The sequence below is a fragment of the Oryza sativa genome, chromosome 5 (genome assembly GCF_034140825.1).
Source record: "Oryza sativa Japonica Group chromosome 5, ASM3414082v1".
In the NCBI taxonomy this organism is placed as follows: domain Eukaryota; kingdom Viridiplantae; phylum Streptophyta; class Magnoliopsida; order Poales; family Poaceae; genus Oryza; species Oryza sativa.
Window position 1 is genome coordinate 26535103 of NC_089039.1, and position 20413 is coordinate 26555515.

The 20413-nt window shown below is 47.1% G+C and overlaps 2 protein-coding genes and 1 non-coding gene across 3 annotated transcripts; all 3 read right to left on the reverse strand.

Annotated features, from left to right (window-relative positions):
* Window positions 1–1450: 1450 nt before the first annotated feature.
* LOC4339420 (hexokinase-2-like) lies at window positions 1451–5386 on the reverse strand. Its single transcript, NM_001402618.1, has 9 exons — window positions 5075–5386; window positions 4050–4200; window positions 3775–3957; window positions 3510–3584; window positions 3246–3401; window positions 2886–2984; window positions 2685–2815; window positions 2183–2264; window positions 1451–2096 (listed from the first exon to the last, which is right to left on the reverse strand). Exons 1-9 carry the CDS (start codon window positions 5335–5337, stop codon window positions 1752–1754), a joined length of 1485 nt encoding a protein of 494 aa, NP_001389547.1. The 5' UTR covers window positions 5338–5386; the 3' UTR covers window positions 1451–1751.
* Window positions 5387–17979: 12593 nt separating this feature from the next.
* On the reverse strand, window positions 17980–18602 carry LOC4339421 (uncharacterized). Its single transcript, XM_015783304.3, has one exon. The coding sequence runs from the start codon at window positions 18520–18522 to the stop codon at window positions 18265–18267; it is 258 nt and encodes an 85-aa protein (XP_015638790.1). The 5' UTR covers window positions 18523–18602; the 3' UTR covers window positions 17980–18264.
* A 208-nt stretch (window positions 18603–18810) lies between these two features.
* TRNAV-UAC (transfer RNA valine (anticodon UAC)) lies at window positions 18811–18883 on the reverse strand. Its single transcript has one exon. It is a non-coding gene; the product is annotated as a tRNA-Val (tRNA).
* Window positions 18884–20413: the final 1530 nt, after the last annotated feature.

The window sequence follows — 20413 nt, forward strand, 5'->3', positions numbered from 1 at the left end:
TCCTCTTTCAGAGATTGGCTTGTTCGTCTGCCTTCTTGCAGCAGAGGGGACTAAGAACAACAGAAGGGTCCAGTGGTGGAGGCAAATCAACCACGCTGCCCAGGGATCGATCATCAAGCTAGCTGGCCGATCTACGAGATGAGCTAGATCCTGAGATGGGTCCATTGGTGGCACATCTGGCCAAGAAGGAAGAAGGATGGGGGAGAAGGTGACTGCGGCGGTAGGAGGAGAGGATCAGGACGACGGTGTGGACGGCCAGCGACGTGCGAGAGGACGGGGAGGACGGAAAAGAGTGACGGAGTGGCATAGTTCCAATTTTTGAAATTTTTAGTGGCACTCAGCCAATAACGCGAATAGTAGTGGTATTTTTTTATTTGCCACATTTGCAGTGGCATGGATCCAATTAACCCTAAAAAAAACACCATCGACACGAATAAGCTAAACGGCATATTTATATACGAAAATTAATTTATAAATAAAATTTTTATACGGGGGCTGGCTAATGGACGATCAATCACTTGGAGCGATCGATCCCCATCCACCCTACACTCCTCTCCCCCCTTCCTCCTCCCCTTCTTCTCTTCCTACTACACCATAAATTTTAAAAAAATAAAAAATCAAAGTTAGAAAAATTTATGTATAGAAATACTATATAAAAAAAATATTTGAATTCAAATTCAAATTTGAAACGGGTATGTAAACTTTTGACTTATAAATTTTGGGTCTATAAACTAATATTTGAATTCAAATTCAAATTTGAATCGGGTATGTAAACTTTTGACTTATAAACTTTGGGTCCATAAACTTTAGTGTATAAACTTTAGATGTATAGAAATACTATATAAAAACATTTGAATTCAAATTTAAATTTGAATCGGATATATAAACTTTTGATTTATAAACTTTGGGTGTATAAACTTTTAGATGTGTAAACTTGAGGTGCATAAACTTTAGGTGCATAAATTTACTAAAATATGAAAGTAATACGGTGCCAAAAAAGAAAATCAGGTGGAGGGAGGGGGATCTGAATCTGATCGCTAGGGGCGATCGATCGCCCCTTAGCAATCTCATTTTATATATGCATTCTTAGCGATCTAAAAGCAAAAGCTTAAAAATAAACTTTGATGAAAAAACACTAAAATCAACTCTAAATTTAAATTTGAAAATTTAAATTTTAGATGATAAGTATAAGCATAAGTGAAAAGATAAGGCCTAAAGAAGCATGGCCAATTACTGGTAAATAAAAATAACAATTTATGATTAAAACTTCTAAATGTTGATGTTGGAAAAAAAACTATGATAAAAAAAAACTCAAAATCAACTTCAAAATCAATTAAGTTTTAAGATTTAAATTTTGGCATTGGTATACATATCGTAGGCGAAAGATGTGGTTGATATCCGCATTGCACCATTTGTAAACTACAGCGACAGTACGGTTGAAGATCTCAAATTCGTGGCCCCTCATTCAGAAATACCCATTTCAAGTTTCAGCCCTTCTTGACACAAATTTCAAATTTCTCTGTTGCTCCGGATAAATTTAGCCGGAAATTTGTTGGAAGGACAATACTGTGTTCTGCGTTTATACAGTTTACAGGACTTGCAAGCTACTAAAGGTTGGTGCCTCCATCTAAAGTTCTAAACACCAGCACGGTGCTGGTGCAACTCTATAGAATGCAATTGCTCCTGGGGGTTCAGAATCTCAGGAAAATCCAAACAACTAAAGCATAACAGCTGCCAAGAGAAGAGATCCACTAGAGCTCCTCAGCCTCACGGTATTGAGAATGAGCCGCAGCAAGGAGAGCAGCGCCAATGCCTGACCCGTCCTTGGCGAGCTTGATGACAATGGTGGAGGACACATCCTCCCCAAGCATGTCCCTCAGGGTGCTCTCCACGCACTCGGCGAAGATGGTGTAGTGCTCGTAGAGCCCACCGTCGACGGCGATCACCGTCCTCTGCTTGTCGGTGTTGGGGACGTCGCGCCCAAGCTTCTTCAGGATCCCGTGTATCCCTGCAGCAGCAAGGTGAGCGGCGCGTTTCGCAACGATGTCGCAGACATCCACCACAAGCCTTCTTGTTTTAAGGGAGGTGTTTTGGACCTGCAATTTTGTATTGATATGCTTCGGTGAATCGATTGGAAAAAAGATATGCCTGAGAAACTTTGACAAAAGGTTAAGGTGAGTACCCCCAGGATATCTTTCAGTTTCGCTCCAACTGTTCTGAGATCAGGTGATCTGTCGCAGTGCATCATTGACATGTATGGAGTCCTGGAGATGAAAGCCTTAATCTGTTTAGTTAAAGATAATCTTTCGGGGGAGGACAATGATGATGGGGACTGCAGGCATTCTTTGGTTCAACTTCTTCAAAGAATGGAGTGAACAACACAATACCCAGGCTCTAGATTGTAAAAGGAATGAAATTCATATATAAATTATTAAAATTTGAATTCGTCTACCAGCTTATTCAAAGATCAATATACATCACTACCACTACCACTGCTCTGTATAGGATGCCATGGTTACGGTTTTGTGTGGCTACCTTTTACAAGGTAAACACAGGCTACACAGCAATCAAGCAATATGATATTTTTCTCTTATGTATGTGCATGTTCGGCTGTGATTTTTGAAGCAACGCATATTCATGATGGAAGATTAGAAGCTGGCAAATGAACCCAAAACTAAGATTACCTGATAATAAATGGAATCTTGAGTTTTGGTGGTACTTCATCACCAAAAAGAGAAGCTTCTTCAGCCATCTTTAATAGGACTCTACGAACAATTTCTCCCAAATACATGCCAGAGATCAACTTTTCGTAAACCTACAAAATAATGAATGAAATGCTTCGTCCTAGTTGGCAATGAAATACGAGATGGATCTTTTTATGTTACCTGTTCACCAGGATTCAAACTTTCAGCATCTAATGCTTGATCAAATTCAGTCAAAGGAAGATGGGATGACCTGAAGTTCCCCCATTCCATATTTATTACCTGTGACAGCACAAACGCTGATGAGAACCCTGAAAACCATCTAAAGCTTATGGATGAACTAAACATGCACAAGTGACTCATGCTAACAGTACAGACAATGTTTCTCTCCTTTTGCAGCGTCATTTGTATATCATGTCTTAGTAACCCGAATCACATGACCCCAGATATTATAAACAGATTTCATGATTTTTCGCAACATATCTATTATCTAATGAGTAATGCCTCATCACCAATAAGCTAGGTAGAAGCAAAAGCACTCACCATATCTCCTGACTTCGGCAGGAGGTCATGCCATTTAGGAATTGCATTGGCACGTTCCACGTATGCTGCATTAGTACCTGTTCCCAGTATAACAGCAGCAATGACATCATTATCATCATATCTCCCACCAGCCAATGTCCCTATAGTATCATTTATCTGCATAAGAAAAGGAGTTGTGTTTGGATTTCAGGTTACAAGCATATCTTCATACACAGGGTATTTAACAAAGTTCTATCATAATTTGTCAAATCAAAAGAAGCTCACCAATGCTGTGACTTTCATATCAAGCCCCTGGCGTTCAAGAGCCTTGGTTAATTCAGTCACAACATCTTCACCAACCTGACTTTACAGCAATAAGCAAATAATTCTTACATCCCAGAGGAATATGTAACAATCATGAGCGAGAAGGTTTTCCAGTAAAGAATTAAATAGTTTCCAATGGGAAAAGGAAACTCTTGTCTATCCTTTGTAAGAGTATATTGCTACCTATATGCATATACTTGTTAAGATCATAATAATAAGATCTAACCGTTTCATCAATCGAAAAACCCTTAGTCCAATTAATAAGAGTGCCAGATGCAATTGAAGTTTGCTTTACTGGGAAAGAGAACGTAAAGCCAAGTTCTCTCTGCCTCCCCTCAGCAAGATGAAAGTCTTCACCCTCTGAAGCAACAAATTTTGCTAAAGAAGAAGCAATAAAATCAAATAGTTCCTGAAACAAAAAATATATGACAACAGTCATACTTAGCATTTAATTGAATACGGAATGAATGAACCAGATAGGATACATGGAGCAATTCTTACATTTGAACCACCAGTCATCAGATGCGGAGGAATTGAAATCTCGTCATGTTCTTGCTTGATAACTCTCCCTTCCTTGCCACCTAATTGAACCCGTAAAACACGGAAATTTGTACCTCCAAGGTCAAGCGCATAAAACACCCCCTTCTCTTCCCTGCAAATGCAGCCTTTGACATATCAGAAGTCAATCCAAAGTACAACTAAGAGCAATAGTTCAATAATTTGATCGAGGGTGCGCCTCGGCAATAAGTTTGAACTGCCTGTGGTACACGTTAGAACAATAGACCCCTTCTTTTATTCAGTCTTCGGACAATTACTATGACACCCTTTCTGTAATCTAAAATATCTATAGATACCAGAATTATTTCTGATGTATATGTGAAGTGATACAGTAATTGCAAGGTTATAGTAACCACATCAGATGCAACCTAAAAGTGCATAGAAGTTGGCTTTACACCAACAGACTTAGGAGAGACTCATGATATTCAATAAGGTTGGTTTCTTATCTAATGCCATAACAGCTGAATTCACATTTTGTTCATTTTTATCTAAAGAGAAGTAATATATACACAAGAAAGAAACGTACTTTCCTGAGTAGTAATCAGTAGCAAATTAGCAAAGACATATATGACTTGGTTTGTCAAGTTCACATCTTTCAGACCAAATCAACATTACTGCGAGTTTCCGACATCAAAATTATCAACAAGACCATGTCCATTACACAAAATCAGACGCCCGCCACTGCAACCAACCTAGCAGCATCACATTACCGTGACATCAATGCGCAACCATTCAACGTTTTGCAGGCGCTGCTAGACCGCAACACCGTTCACCGCAATCAAATTAAAAGAAAACATTAACCACCTAACGTTTCAACTTTGAAGCAGATCTGTGGGACTTCACACTGTTCCCTCGCAGCAGCCATTATCCAAACGAATCAGGCGAAGAAACCAACTCTTCAGACTACGCCTCCCCATACAACACAATGATACATGCAAATCGCGCGAGAAGGGGGCGAGCCATTTTACCCGGAAGGGAGGGCGTCGACGTAGCTGATGATCATCTTGAGTTTGCTCCCGCCCTCGGAGGCGAGCCCGGCGTGCATCTCGACGGCCATCGCGTCCGCCACCTGCCGCAGCCGCCCCGGCGGCGCCGCGCACCGCTCCTCCAGCTCCCGCAGCACCGCGTCGGCCCGGCCCCACCGCTTCGCCTCCCGCAGCTGCCGGCGCACCAGCAGCGCCACGCCGACCGCCGCCGCTGCCGCGACCGCCGCCGCCGCCGCCTTCCTCATCGCGGTCGCCCAGCCTCTCCTCGGCGAGATGGGGCCCTTACGTACATATGTGGGCCTCAGCCACCATCCCGTAAAGGCCGCGCGGCGCTGCAGTGCCGTTCCAGCCCAGCCCAACTAAAAGACGTCATGTGGCTAGAGTTGGAAAAGGTCCACTCTACATCCCTCAGCTGTGGATTAATTTTCAACCCAAAACTACACGAAATGAGCCCAGAGAGTCCCCAACTTGTAAAACCACTACAAATCGAGTCCTTAACAGTATAGAGGGCGGTTTTTGACTAACATTGCGCCTACATAACTTGTTGATTTGGCCTTCTTTCACATATGTTGCGCTTACATTATGTTCTAGTCTGCAAAAAATGAGAAAATAATTCAAATGAAAACGTGGTGTTTGAATCTCCTGAAGATGAAGATAAAAATTTAAGTGTTTCACGTAAAACGAGGTGGTAATAATATGTGATTAATTGAGTTTTAATTATTACAAACTTGAAAAATGGATTAATCTTATATTTTAGAACAACTTTCATATAGAAATTTTCGCACGAAACGCACTGTTTAGCAGTTTGAAAAACATACCACGAGTATCCAAAAGTTAATCCAACCTTTGTTGGAGAAAAAAACAGGCCCTCAATGGGCTCCACATCTCAGTGACAATCTTCATCCCCTTACCTGCCTGAGTTGAGCTTGAGCTCAACCATCCATGTGGGCTAGTCCCCTCCCTCCATCTGCCTCCCGTTCCATGTTCCTGCCCGCCGCGGGTGCCTCTCCGTCTAGCTCTAAATCGGCTGTGGGAAAAGAGGAAGGGAAATTGGTCTGAAGGGGACCCCCACAACTGATATGTAGGTCCTATCGAGTTTATTATTATTTTTATTTTTTTTCCTTACAATGATATGTAAGCACTACATGGGACAAAGATAAGTCAACACATCACGTATGAGGAAACCACCATTAAAATTGTCGAGAGACTTGATTTATACTGATTTTGATTCTCGAACGATACTATATATATTTATATATTTGGTTTTATGGTTAAGGATACAAATGAAACTTGTCGAAACATGGATTCGGCAATAATAAAAGGGGGTAGCGCACGAGACCTAAAAGTGGATGGATGCGGAGACAAAGGATTTAGACAGGTTCAGGCCCTCTCAATGAGAGGTAATACCCTACTCCTGTTTGGGGATTTGAATCCGCCGGGTGTGTATTGATTTGATGATCAGGTTGTCTCCTGCCCCTAGAGGGGGCTCCCTGCCCTCCTTATATAGGTTGGGGGGCAGGGTTACAAGATAGAAACCTTAACCAATACGGTATCGGTTTCCTAAATCTACTTTACAATCTTATCAAACCAGGACTTTAGGCCGTTCCATAATATACAGGGAAACGTAATACCCAAGTCATGATCTGTTACATATTTCATATATATAAGTTATCCCCTATAACTAGTCGGATAACCATGCCGTGTGGGTATGGGGTACCCATAATCTCCACAGTAGCCCCTGAGACCTTCACAGTCGGAAAGATAACCTTCTCTCGAACTAGATTACTCCAAAGCCGAGTGCTTCAATCATCTTCGCCATGGTCTCCCGAGTACTTTTACCAAATCTGAAGACTGTGGAGGGCTGAAAAATATAGTCAGGTGCATCGACTAGATGCACCTAATAGGTGTAAACCCCCGACTATGTGGTTAATCGAACAAACCAAACATATAGTCAAGGAATAAATAATCCAACCAACCGAGTGGTTTTGATAATTATAGTCAACCAAGTGACTTGATATCAATATATAGCATATGCGGTGTGAATCCTCCAAATAACATGATCCGAGTGATATACCAATTGCTTTGTAAAATATGATGAGTGATATAGCAAAATAGCTATAAAGAAGCTTGTATATTGTGAATAAAAAAATTTCCACAGTATTGGGCATACGCCATGCGCACACTGCTTTAACAGATGTGCTTAAGTCCCTAGAAGACACATGGTTTCACCACACCTGGAAATATATGGCATATGTGGTGTAAAATCCGAGTAAATAAACTCATAAAGGATTTACCAACCGCCTAGACAATGACCACAATATATAATCAGCCTAAGCCATAATATTGGTCAATAAAAATGCACACTTACGTGGCGAAAAGCAATGATATTGTATCCAATCAATTGCTTAAAAACCCAAACAGCACCTTGACTTATATAAAAAAGTCAGCGGGACAGCTATATAAAGCTTTTGTCACGCCCGGAAATTCACCAGTAATTTCCGAACTTATTTGTGCATAAAATCCTCGTCCAGGAATCAGCCGAGGTACACAAACTGACAATTTAATATACAGATTCATCAATAACTAAAGCGAATAAATACTTACTTAAGAGGCACTTAGTCCTCAACATGAAGAAAACTGCAGCGGAAAAATAAAATCTAGCGAAGCTCCGGCTCCACTCCCACAGGCAGCTCAACTGGGGTATAAGCCAAACGTCTTCTCCTTCTGGATCCTTTTTCTTCAACTGAGGTTGATTGATTATTGCAAGGTGAGCATATGACATACTCAGCAAGCCACACAGCAAATATGCAAGTGCACAAGGATACCAAAGGATGGCGTAATATTGGCTCATTTGCAAAAGCAGCATTTAGCAAAACATTTAAGAGAAGTAAAATAGTGGAGTAATTAATCAGGAATTTTAATCAACACTGAACAGCACACCCATGCTGCACAGGCCCAACCATCCTGAACAACCATACCCGGCTGTACAGATCTAATCTCCAAACCAGGAGCTAAGCAAATTATTACCAGGTATAACATCCATAACTATTGTGAGAGGTGTGAGACTAATCACGAAAAACATTGCTCAACTCGCCCATAACCGCGGGCACGGCTATTCGAATAGTTTTACTCTGGCCAGAGGTGTACCACTGTACCCACAAGACACAGCCTCAACATCATGTCTACCATGCGTCGCGATACTGGAAAGTACCCGAATAGAGGCTGTGACAATACCCTCTGCATAACACAACTCACCACAGTGCACCATTCCTGGATCATAATCACCCCCTTATAAAACAAGGCATGGACTCCCCAGCGACCCCCGTGGGCTTATCTCCGCCACTTCTCAGTCTGGTGCTCCGCAATGAATCATGTTATACAAAAGGTAAAGCCGTTGCCCACGCTGGCTTGTGGTTGGCACGGTTAATGTTTCACAACAGTAGCTCGCGAACCGGTCCTTAATTGTCATGAGCACGACTCTCAAAACCATGTGCTCACAACCCACCATTATCAAGTTTTAGTTGGCAAGTAATTAATTAACCAATCACGATTGACCATCGTGAGCTACCATTAAATATAACCATAAGTGATAGTGAAACATTAGTTATCCCAATTGTGTGCTAATGTTTCTAAGCATGGCTAAGCAATTATATCTAATATCTAGTTGAACCAATATATATAAAGCTCAACTAGTCCAATTATAATAACCCAAGGTATCAAGGAATAGAATAATCAATGCAAACAGGCCATAACAAAGGAATAGGTTCACACCACCCAGTGACATTCGAAAATAAATGCACAGTTGAAATAAATAGAGAATTTAAATATAGGATCAATATGCTCAAAGGATTGTGTTTAGGATCTGTGTGACTTGCCTTGCAATAATCGGTCTTCAATTAATCTTCTTGAATACTTCCGGCGCACTCGCGAACCTTTGCAACGACGGAAACGACAAGCTATCACGCAAAACGAGGAAAAAGACTAATAAAAACCAAATAAACAATACATAAAAAGTAAACAAACATGTAGATCATAATTTTAGATGAATTATGAGACTTGAACGGCCTCATTCTGACTTCAAATGAATTTATTATAAATTTTACAAGATTAAATCTAATTAAAGCCCATTTAAAAAGAATTAAATAAATTTAATTCAATTTATGGACAATTTTAATATGTAGATCTTTATTTTACACAACTTTTGCAACTTGAACCACATTAAACTGAGCTAAGATGAATTAGATATGAATTTTTAAAGATTAAATCGGATTAAAACCTTTATATGGATTTTAATTGAATTATGACGCAATAATGAATTATTTTTGAAAAGGAAAAGAAGGATTATTGCGTCAGCGGCTAGGGTTTTGGTGGACCGGGCGCACGGGCGACGGTTCACGGGAACGGACGGCCGAGATCAACCCTATCCAAAACGGACGGCTGAGATCGATCGGTCCACGACTGGCTCACGGGAGAAGGGACGATAACGCCAGCGATGACGTCACCGACAGCGGCGGCGGCTCGGCGGAGCGGACAGCTCGGGCGGCGCACGCTCGCCGGCGAACAGCGGCACTTCGGCACAAACGGAGGGCACCAGCACGTAAAGGACGACGCGGCGAACTCACCGGTGACCAAAACGGCGGCGGAAGACCAACGGACGGCGGCGGCGACGAGGAGGAAGCGGCGAAGCTCTTCGGGTCGACGACGGCGACGGCGCTCCGACGGTCTTCGGCGGCGGCGAAGCGGTGGACGGGGACGGCGATGACTTGGCGAACCCGATGGTGGCGACGGCGACCGACGACGGCGACTGCAACGGCGGCGCGGCGCGGCTGAACCGACGACAATGACGGCGGCGACTAGGGCTACGCGGAGGCGGCGCTAGACGCGACGGCAGGCTAAGGCAAAGGAGGCGACGGGTAGAGGGGAGCTCGGGGGTCCTTATATAGGTGCAAGGAGGCGGCGGCAAAGGCCCACGGCGGCCGGCGACTAGAAGGAAAGCTCGCGGCTTGAAGGAAAGAGGCCGATCCGAATCGAACTCTATTCCACGAACTTCCAAAACGATTTAGCCGATGTTTCCAAAGGAGAAAAGGTAGAGGAGATCCCGGAGATTGTTTCCCCTCAATCAATTCGGCCGGAGAAGGAAAGGAGCGGCCGGATTTGGAAGGAAACGGCGACGGCGGCGCGCTAGGGTTTCGGGCGGCAGCGGCGGCTCGAGGAAGACGAACCTGACAGGTGGGGCCCACCTGTCAGCGGCTGAGAGAGAGAGGAGAGCGGCGGCTCGGCGGACTGGGCCGGCTGGGCCGAGGGAAAGAGAGAGAAGGGTTTTGGGCCGGCTTTCGGCCCAAAGCCAAAAGAAGACTTTTTAAAACCTTTTTCAATTAAATTATTTCTTAAATGCAATTCCATTTATTAAAAATACTTCCTTAGCTCAAATAAATCCCAGAAAAATCTAGGAATTATAGAATTAAGCAAAGTATTTAATGAAATTTTATCTGGCCCCTTTTTATATTGAGATTTAGCAAATTAAAATTAGATATTCTCTTTTAGGCTTTTAAAATCATTTCTAATAATTCCTTTTAAACAACAATTTATAAGTTAAGGATTTTTAAACAAGAAAAGCTCTTAACAATTATACTTAGATCATTAATGATCAAATAATTACTGAACTGTTCTTTGTATTATTTAAGAATTGAGCTCTGAAAAATCCGAGAAAATTTCAGAGAGTTGACTTAACCATGGAGAATTTAACAAAAATTAAATCCATCCATGCTTTAGATTTAAGAAATTTTATTTCCCACATTTAACTTCACTTGTAACTTAAAGAACATTTAATATAAATTCTATTAATAATTTATTAAATAATTTATAAATCTTGAAACGAAAATCAGGATGTGACAGCTTTACTGTTTGACACCTTTTAAGATGCATTGTACCAACTCCTAAAAAGTTAAGTAACTGCGGTATAAAAGGATTTTAAGGTATTGGGCACTTGATCACGCGCACTTTGGCCTAAGCAAAAAGTGCCTAAGTCCCTAAAAGAACGTGACAGGCCACACCTGAAAATATGGGCTGCAGACATATTAGGCCTAGGCCAAAAAATATGCCTTCGACACCCTTTAAAGGATGACGCATGTAACATGCTCCCGAGTAATAAATCTTCCGGGTAATATAGACCAAGTGTAGCTCATATGAATAGCTTCTGATCTGAATGATTATCCCTTATGGGATACTCCAAAATAAATATAATAATTGAATCCCGACTGGCGCAAGTATTCGGTTGATAGCCCTTACGGGGAATAATAAATAGTCCAGTCTTTGAGCATATAAAATAGACCCATGATCATGAATTCATGTTGCATGTATCCGGAGCAAGTCCAAATTGAAGATATAATACTTGTATTTGAGCTAGTAAGCCCCTGAGCACGTAGTCACAATTGTTCATTGATGGTAGCTGACGCAGTTAGCATATAGACAAGACAACCAATATAGAGAGAATATTGCCCACCAGAGGTGGCAAAAATATTGGTGGTAGGGAAGATAGTGATTCCAATCAAAAGTGATGAAGTTGCACAGCCGCAGAGGCGAAGAAACCAGTCGGCAGCAATCAGGTCAGCTAGCAATGAAGATGAAGGCCCCCAACAACAACGACAGAGCAGTCGGCGGCGACGAAATAATCAGTCGGTGGTGATGAAAGCAAGCCGACGGTGAAGATGTAGACACGCATCAAAGACGATGACGAAATCCACCAATCATGAAGATGAAGAAAATACTTGACGACGACAAACGCAACCGACATGATGAAGATGACGATGTCGGTGATCCAGCCAATAGCAGTGTAGCAACCAATGATAATGACAAAGACGCTCATCAGCATTTGCATAGTAGGTCAACCGTGAAGGTGAAATAATAAGTCGGCGAAAACATAATCATCCATTAGCAACAGCAGAGATGTCAGGGTCGATGAAGCAGAGGTGCGAAATATTTGAAGTTGTTGAAGTAGAATGTCTGCTCCGAAGCAAAGATGAAGATAATGACTCCTGGAGTTGACTCGTGGGTTGATGAATTGATTTCTTCAGCTTGACATAAAATTTGTCAAATTTTGAGCCTTGTATTTGTGTAGCCCCCGACTCTTTGATTAGTTGGGAAACAACTAAACATAGAGTCGAGAACTGTAGCTTCTTGTCATCGAATAGTCATTGCTTGATTGAAGATATGTGTTGAAGATGTCCAAGTAGAAATCTTGAATATTGGAGAGCCACTTGTTGTAGTAAAATAACACGGCATCGCATGCCGAGATGTCGAGGTTCACAAAGACGTCGTGGTTGGTGAAGAAGCAAAACTTGCGAAGTAGCAGCAATAGAGTTTGCCAGTGACGAAGATAATAAAGATGAAGTCGCTCCACCATGATGACAAAGTTGCATCGCCGTGATGAAGTGAACACGAGTCGGCGGCAACAGAAGCAAGCTGGTAGCGAAGACGCGCAGTTGTGAAAATAAAAGCACTAGTCGGCGACAGCATAACCAGTCGGCGACGAAAGACGATGATGTCCATCAGTAGTGGTAGCTGTATAAACCAGACGTAGAGGTAAGGGCACTAGTCAGCAGCAGACGAGACGACCGGCGATGAAGATGTAGATGCCCAACAACAGCGGCATAATAGGCCAATCAACACTGGCAGAATCATGCAGCCATGGAAGTGAAGAAACTAGTCGGCAGCCATGGCAAACGTAGGCAGCTTGTGTTGAAGATACTGATGCCTATTAGTAGTGACAGCGATGTAGCCAGCCGTGAAGAAGATAGCATCAGTTGGCGTTATAACAGGCCAGCCGTGCAGGCGGTGACACCAGTCAGCGGCGGATGCGGCGGCCGGTCGGTGAAGACGTAGACGCCCAACAACGGCAGCATAATAAGCCAGCCGTGCAGGCGGAAACACCAGTCGGCGGCGGTCGAGGCAGCCGGTCGGTGAAGACGTAGACGCCCAACAACGGCGGCATAAAGGCCAGCCGTGCAGGCGGAGACACCAGTCGGAGGGGGGGAGGCAAGCCGGTCGGTGAAGACGTAGACGCCCAACAACGGCGGCATAAAGGCCAGCCGTGCAGGCGGAGACACCAGTCGGCGGCGGCGAAGGCAAGCCGGTCGGTGAAGACGTAGACGCCCAACAACGGCGGCATAAAGGCCAGCCGTGCAGGCGGAAACACCAGTCGGCGGCGGCGAAGGCAAGCCGGTCGGTGAAGACGTAGACGCCCAACAACGGCGGCATAAAGGCCAGCCGTGCAGGCGGATACACCAGTCGGTGGCGGCGAAGGCAAGCCGGTCGGTGAAAACGTAGACGCCCAACAACGGCGGCATAAAGGCCAGCCGTGCAGGCGGAAACACCAGTCGGCGGCGGCGAAGGCAAGCCGGTCGGTGAAGACGTAGACGCCCAACAACGGCGGCATAAAGGCCAGCCGTGCAGGCGGATACACCAGTCGGCGGCGGCGAAGGCAAGCCGGTCGGTGAAGACGTAGACGCCCAACAACGGCGGCATAAAGGCCAGCCGTGCAGGCGGAAACACCAGTCGGCGGCGGCGAAGGCAGGCCGGCGGTGAAGACGTGGACGCCCATGAACGGTGGTGTGACCAACCAACCATATAGGCGAGGGCACCAGTCGGCGGCGACGGAGGCAGGCCGGCGGTGAAGTCGTAGACGCCCAACAGCGGCGGCATAATAGGCCAGCCGTGTAGGCGGAGGCACCAGTCGGCGGCGACGGAGGCAGGCCGGCGGTGAAGTCGTAGACGCCCAACAGCGGCGGCATAATAGGCCAGCCGTGTAGGCGGAGGCACCACTCGGCGGCGACGGAGGCAGGCCGGCGGTGAAGTCGTAGACGCCCAACAGCGGCGGCATAATAGGCCAGCCGTGTAGGCGGAGGCACCACTCGGCGGCGACGGAGGCAAGCCGGCGGTGAAGTCGTAGACGCCCAACAGCGGCGGCATAATAGGCCAGCCGTGTAGGCGGAGGCACCACTCGGCGGCGACGGAGGCAGGCCGGCGGTGATGTTCTGACTGATCCATTCCTGGAGCGTAAGAGATAAGCTTAAAGCCATGAATCCATTTTATGCATATCTGGATCTGGATCCTGCAGAACAAACATATAGGATGAGTAGTATCTGATATAAATATAATACTCGAGAAAAAATCAAGTATTTTAAAATATTTATAAATATGTATTTCTCCTCTTGTCAATTTTGATTTCCCCGAGCAGATGATTCTGTACGTTTAAACACTCTGCCCGACTAGTCATAGTCCCCAAGCATCGGGAGTCGGCCTAGGCATTTCCCAAACATGCATATGAGTGACATGAGTTCGTCATTAATGGAACAAAGTTTCACGGATCAGAATTTACTACTTAGGTACTTTTGCAATTATTAAGAGCAGAAAATAAATTTATCTTATCTCTATGCTTTTGATTTATTCCGAATAATACTTAGCACCTTGCGTTACTCGGTCCATCCAACGAGCCCCCGGGTGCTAGGAATCGGCCCAAAGGCAACCATCCATTGGCAAACCAAACGGAAAGCATAGGAAGATAGAACTCCATAACTCGATAGGTACTTTTGTACTCAGATTATGTCGCAAGCAATCAAGATAAATATTATAAAAATTGTTTAAAAAATATGATATAACATCAATAGCCCCCGACTCACTAGTCAACGGCGAACCAGTTGATGTAGTGAGGCAAAGGAAAAGACAAAATATCATATAAAGAATAAAATAAATGATGACTTAGCTTTGTCGTGTTCCCTCGATGACAGCAGAAGTAGCCGATGTGGGAATAAAGCAGTCCATCAATGGTGACAAAAACACCAGTCGGCGCCAGTGGAACCAAGCCAGTGGTGTAGATGATGAAGCCCATTAACAGCGGCGAAGTCCGCCAACCGTATAGGCAAAAACACCAGTCGGCGGCGGCGAAGGCAAGCCGGCGGTGAAGTCGTAGACGCCCAACAGCGGCGGCATAATAGGCCAGCCGTGTAGGCGGAGGCACCACCCGGCGGCGACGGAGGCAGGCCGGCGGTGAAGTCGTAGACGCCCAACAGCGGCGGCATAATAGGCCAGCCGTGTAGGCGGAGGCACCAATCGGCGGCGACGGAGGCAGGCCGGCGGTGAAGTCGTAGACGCCCAACAGCGGCGGCATGATAGGCCAGCCGTGTAGGCGGAGGCACCACTCGGCGGCGACGGAGGCAGGCCGGTGGTGAAGACGTGGACGCCCATGAACGGTGGTGTGACCAACCAACCGTATAGGCGAGGACACCAGTCGGCGGCGACGGAGGTAGGCCGGCAGTGAAGTCATAGACGCCCAACAGCGGCGGCATAATAGGCCAGCCGTGTAGGCGGAGGCACCACTCGGCGGCGACGGAGGCAGGCCGGCGGTGAAGTCGTAGACGCCCAACAGCGGCGGCATAATAGGCCAGCCGTGTAGGCGGAGGCACCACTCGGCGGCGACGGAGGCAGGCCGGCGGTGAAGTCGTAGACGCCCAACAGCGGCGGCATAATAGGCCAGCCGTGCAGGCGGAGGCACCAGTCGGCGGCGACGAAGGCCAGCCGGTCGGTAAAGACGTGGACGCCCATGAACGGTGGTGTGACCAACCAACCGTATAGGCGAGGACACCAGTCGGCGGCGACGGAGGCAGGCCGGCGGTGAAGTCGTAGACGCCCAACAGCGGCGGCATAATAGGCCAGCCGTGTAGGCGGAGGCACCACTCGGCGGCGACGGAGGCGGGCCGGCGGTGAAGTCGTAGACGCCCAACAGCAGCGGCATAATAGGCCAGCCGTGTAGGCGGAGGCACCACTCGGCGGCTACGGAGGCAAGCCGGCGGTGAAGTCGTAGACGCCCAACAGCGGCGGCATAATAGGCCAGCCGTGTAGGCGGAGGCACCACTCGGCGGCAACGGAGGCAAGCCGGCGGTGAAGTCGTAGACGCCCAACAGCGGCCGCATAATAGGCCAGCCGTGCAGGCGGAGGCACCACTCGGCGGCGACGGAGGCAAGCCGGCGGTGAAGTCGTAGACGCCCAACAGCGGCGGCGACGAAGGCCAGCCGGTCGGTAAAGACGTGGACGCCCATGAACGGTGGTGTGACCAACCAACCGTATAGGCGAGGACACCAGTCGGCGGCGACGGAGGCAGGCCGGCGGTGAAGTCGTAGACACCCAACAGCGGCGGCATAATAGGCCAGCCGTGTAGGCGGAGGCACCACTCGGCGGCGACGGAGGCGGGCCGGCGGTGAAGTCGTAGACGCCCAACAGCAGCGGCATAATAGGCCAGCCATGTAGGCGGAGGCACCACTCGGCGGCAACGGAGGCAAGCCGGCGGTGAAGTCGTAGACGCCCAACAGCGGCAGCATAATAGGCCAGCCGTGTAGGCGGAGGCACCACTCGGCGGCAACGGAGGCAGGCCGGCGGTGAAGTCGTAGACGCCCAACAACGGCGGCATAATAGGCCAGCCGTGTAGGCGGAGGCACCACTCGGCGGCAACGGAGGCAGGCCGGCGGTGAAGTCGTTGACGCCCAACAGCAGCGGCATAATAGGCCAGCCATGCAGACGAAAACACCAGTCGGCAAGAGTAGTGCCGCGGCGTTACATGCAAACAGCAGAAAATACCAAGAGAGATTAATCTGACATTTAGAGATCAATCTAATAAACAACAATAAGTTGAAAAGGAAAAAACCCGGCGAAGTCGGAGATTAAAAGGAAAAAACTCGCCGAGATTGATCTCTTCGACTGACTCCGAGACGGAGCGGAGGAGGCGGAGGTCGCAGTCGCGGGCGGCGTTGGTGTCCATCAGCACGACGCAGGACGGCAGGAAGGCATCGGCGTGGCTGCAGCCGTCTCCTATGCATCCGATTAGATCGGTTTTGGCATGCTTCGTGTTTGTAGATCCATCTTGCAACACCATGGCATCCTCGTTGGGTAGATTGGACCAGTAGGCTTGGTGGTGGACGAGGACGACCATCAAATCCGTCGAACTGTCGTTGCCCCGTCGTTGCCGTCGTGCTGATGCGAACAAGATCAGGCAGAGAATAGCAGCGACGATTCGTCTTGTTGAAGTCGTCGGCGGCGAGGAATCAAGGAGCTCCCAAAGCGAAGACGAAGCCGGCGACTCATAAAGTTGATTCCATCGCACTCGTCGTCAGGAAACTCGGCGTTTACCCCTACCTGGCGCGCCAACTGTCGAAACATGGATTCGGCAATAATAAAAGGGGGTAGCGCACGAGACCTAAAAGTGGATGGATGCGGAGACAAAGGATTTAGACAGGTTCAGGCCCTCTCAATGAGAGGTAATACCCTACTCCTGTTTGGGGATTTGAATCCGCCGGGTGTGTATTGATCTGATGATCAGGTTGTCTCCTGCCCCTAGAGGGGGCTCCCTGCCCTCCTTATATAGGTTGGGGGGCAGGGTTACAAGATAGAAACCTTAACCAATACGGTATCGGTTTCCTAAATCTACTTTACAATCTTATCAAACCAGGACTTTAGGCCGTTCCATAATATACAGGGAAACGTAATACCCAAGTCATGATCTGTTACATATTTCATATATATAAGTTATCCCCTATAACTAGTCGGATAACCATGCCGTGTGGGTATGGGGTACCCATAATCTCCACAAAACTCAACCTATAATTCTAGGGACGTAAAGTGGACTTTTTGCTGCTCAGTTTGGTGGGTGCTGAGTGCTGACTGACTATGTTGAGCTGAGTTGAACTACTTGGAACAATCTCATCAGTAATCACATTTATCTAGGCTATAACAATATGAAATTGGAAGTTCCATCTCAAAAAATGGCATGGGAATTGATTAGCCGTTTGGAAGCTTTCATTAATCGCGGAGGGCGTAGATAAAGAAAAAACACAACATGCTAAATCTAAGCAGAATCTTTATTAGAATCGAAGAGCTCGACAAATTCAGTAGCGCCCATTTGCACTTCAGCACTTATGTTCATCAGCAAGACAGTAACTGTGTTCTATGAAGAGAACGACATGCATGCTCAAGTCTGTTGGTAATGTGAAGTGTTTATTCAGCAACAGCACTCTCCGCGCAAGATTGCAGCTCCGCTACGAGCTGCACACAAGGTGTTCGACGGAATGGCACAACCAACCAAAAGCAAAAGGCACCAACCTCTACGGAAGCTTCGACGAGCGGCCTCAGTCGCGGAGCACGACGGCCGGGTCCTTGGACGTCGCGACGTCGTCTTCTTCCCCGGCGTGGTCAGGCTGGGCGGCGGCACCGGAGGCGGAGCCGTGGTGGGTGGTGTCGTCCATGGCCTCCTGGGCGCGGTCGAGGTAGGGCTTGAAGCCGACGCGGAAGGAGAGGTAGCCGAAGGCGGCGGCGCCCAGCACCACCAGGCCCGACCGCATCGCGTTCTGCCGCGCCCGGCTCCTGCCGCCGAGCGCGCCTCTCATCGCGATTCTTTCCTCCCTCCCTTCTCTCTCGTGTGCGCTTCGTTGGAGTGGCGGATTCGAGACTCACTGGAAGTGATTCCGCTTTGTGAATCGTAGCTGACTAGCTGTTGCTGAAGGGACAGATCACTTCGCTTCGTCGATGTTTTTTTACCTGCGCGGCAGATGATCCAGCATTGAAATTGTAGATGGAAAAGGAATTTAAAAGGCATTGAAATTGAAGGAAAAGGGTTAGATATAAAATGCAGAAAAAAATGGAAAAGGATTAAATAAAATGCAGAATAAAAAAACTGTTGCTGCCCAGGATCGAACTGGAGACCTTCAGTGTGTAAGACTGACGTGATAACCACTACACCACAGCAACTTTTAATGTTATATTCACTTGATTCATTATAAATACAATTTATGAATTTTTGAAAGAACAAAAACTGATAATACCAAGTGGAGCAGAGTGCAAACGTGGTGTTAAAACGAAGAAACATGAAAAATGCTAGGAATATATTTTTAGGATGTGGTTGGAACTTACACCTCTACACAGTGGCTAGGTCTTGGCAGCATTCTGTCAACCGAGCTATGTACTCCCTCTCTCTCAAAAACTTGGTTGTATAAAGGTGAAGAAAAAGAAAAGAGTAATAAAAAATATTATATTTTGAATTAGTAGTTGGAGCTTTTGTTGTCTTAACTACTCAACTCTACAAATTAAAATGCCGTAAGTATACTGATCGTATCAGTAATTTCCAAATTTAAGATAGACAAAACACAAAGGAAAAAGTACGAATTACCCTCCGAACAATCGTGTTAGTACGAATTACCCCCTAAACCACAAAACTGGACATTTAAAACCCTAAACTACTTATACCGGACGAATTACCCCCCTAACTCACTCCGAAGCGGTTTTAGTCCGATGTGACGCACACATGGTAATCCAGTCAGTAATACCAAATACAAAAATTTGTAGGGCCCACATGTCATATGGCTTTCTAGTTCCTCAATCCTCACCCTATCCTCGCTGAAGCATGTGTTGGCGGCGAGGGCAGTCTCCATTAGCGCTCACGCTAAAGGAAGGCAGGGCCGGGTAGGTGTAGGCAGGAACGAGCTAGAGGTGGCGGCGATGGTCGCGCTTGACCCCTCAAGCCACGCTTCCACGAGCCGGCGACGACGGTGGCGGCAACGGCGGCGGCTTCCATCAGCTGCAACCTTCTACCTATTTTAACACATAAGAAATTAATTACATGTACTAACTAACAACTCATTAAACCATACGACTACTTTAATATCTCTACTAACATTTAACAATGACAAATGTTAACAAACCATACTTACTAACTGTCGGTGACATGGGATCGGGGGTATCGTGACTAGAGGCTTGGGCAGCCGCGGTCACCCACGTGGCCTGACCCCCTCGGGGGGGTCGGGCCCGAGGGAGACTTGGCCACCCCCTCCTCTGTCTCCCCGAGGGGTCGGGCCGCTCCTGTTTCGGCCCCGAGGGCTGGGGCGCCCCGACCCCCTGTGGTATTGGCGCCACGTGTGTGGGTTAGGTGGGCACAGCGGCGCTCACCTAACCGCATTTATTGCGGGATGAACAAGCGCGCCACGCCGCATTTAATGCGGCATGGCGCACGCATATCCGGTCCGTGACCGGTCGCAGTGTGTGACCGGTCACAGACCGGTCAGATCGCGGGTTAGATGGCAGCAGGCAGCCTGTCATACGCCTCGCCCCGTCCCGTCGGAATGATGAGAGCCTCTTGGCACTCATCCCTAGCTGGAGCCGGCGTGGTAACTCCTGGGATTAGCACGTCAGTCCCGGCTCGATTCATGCCAGGCTTCATCGCAACCATTGCAAGGAAGGCACTGTATGAAGAAGGGCAGGTGTGTGGCATGCCGAACTGACGCG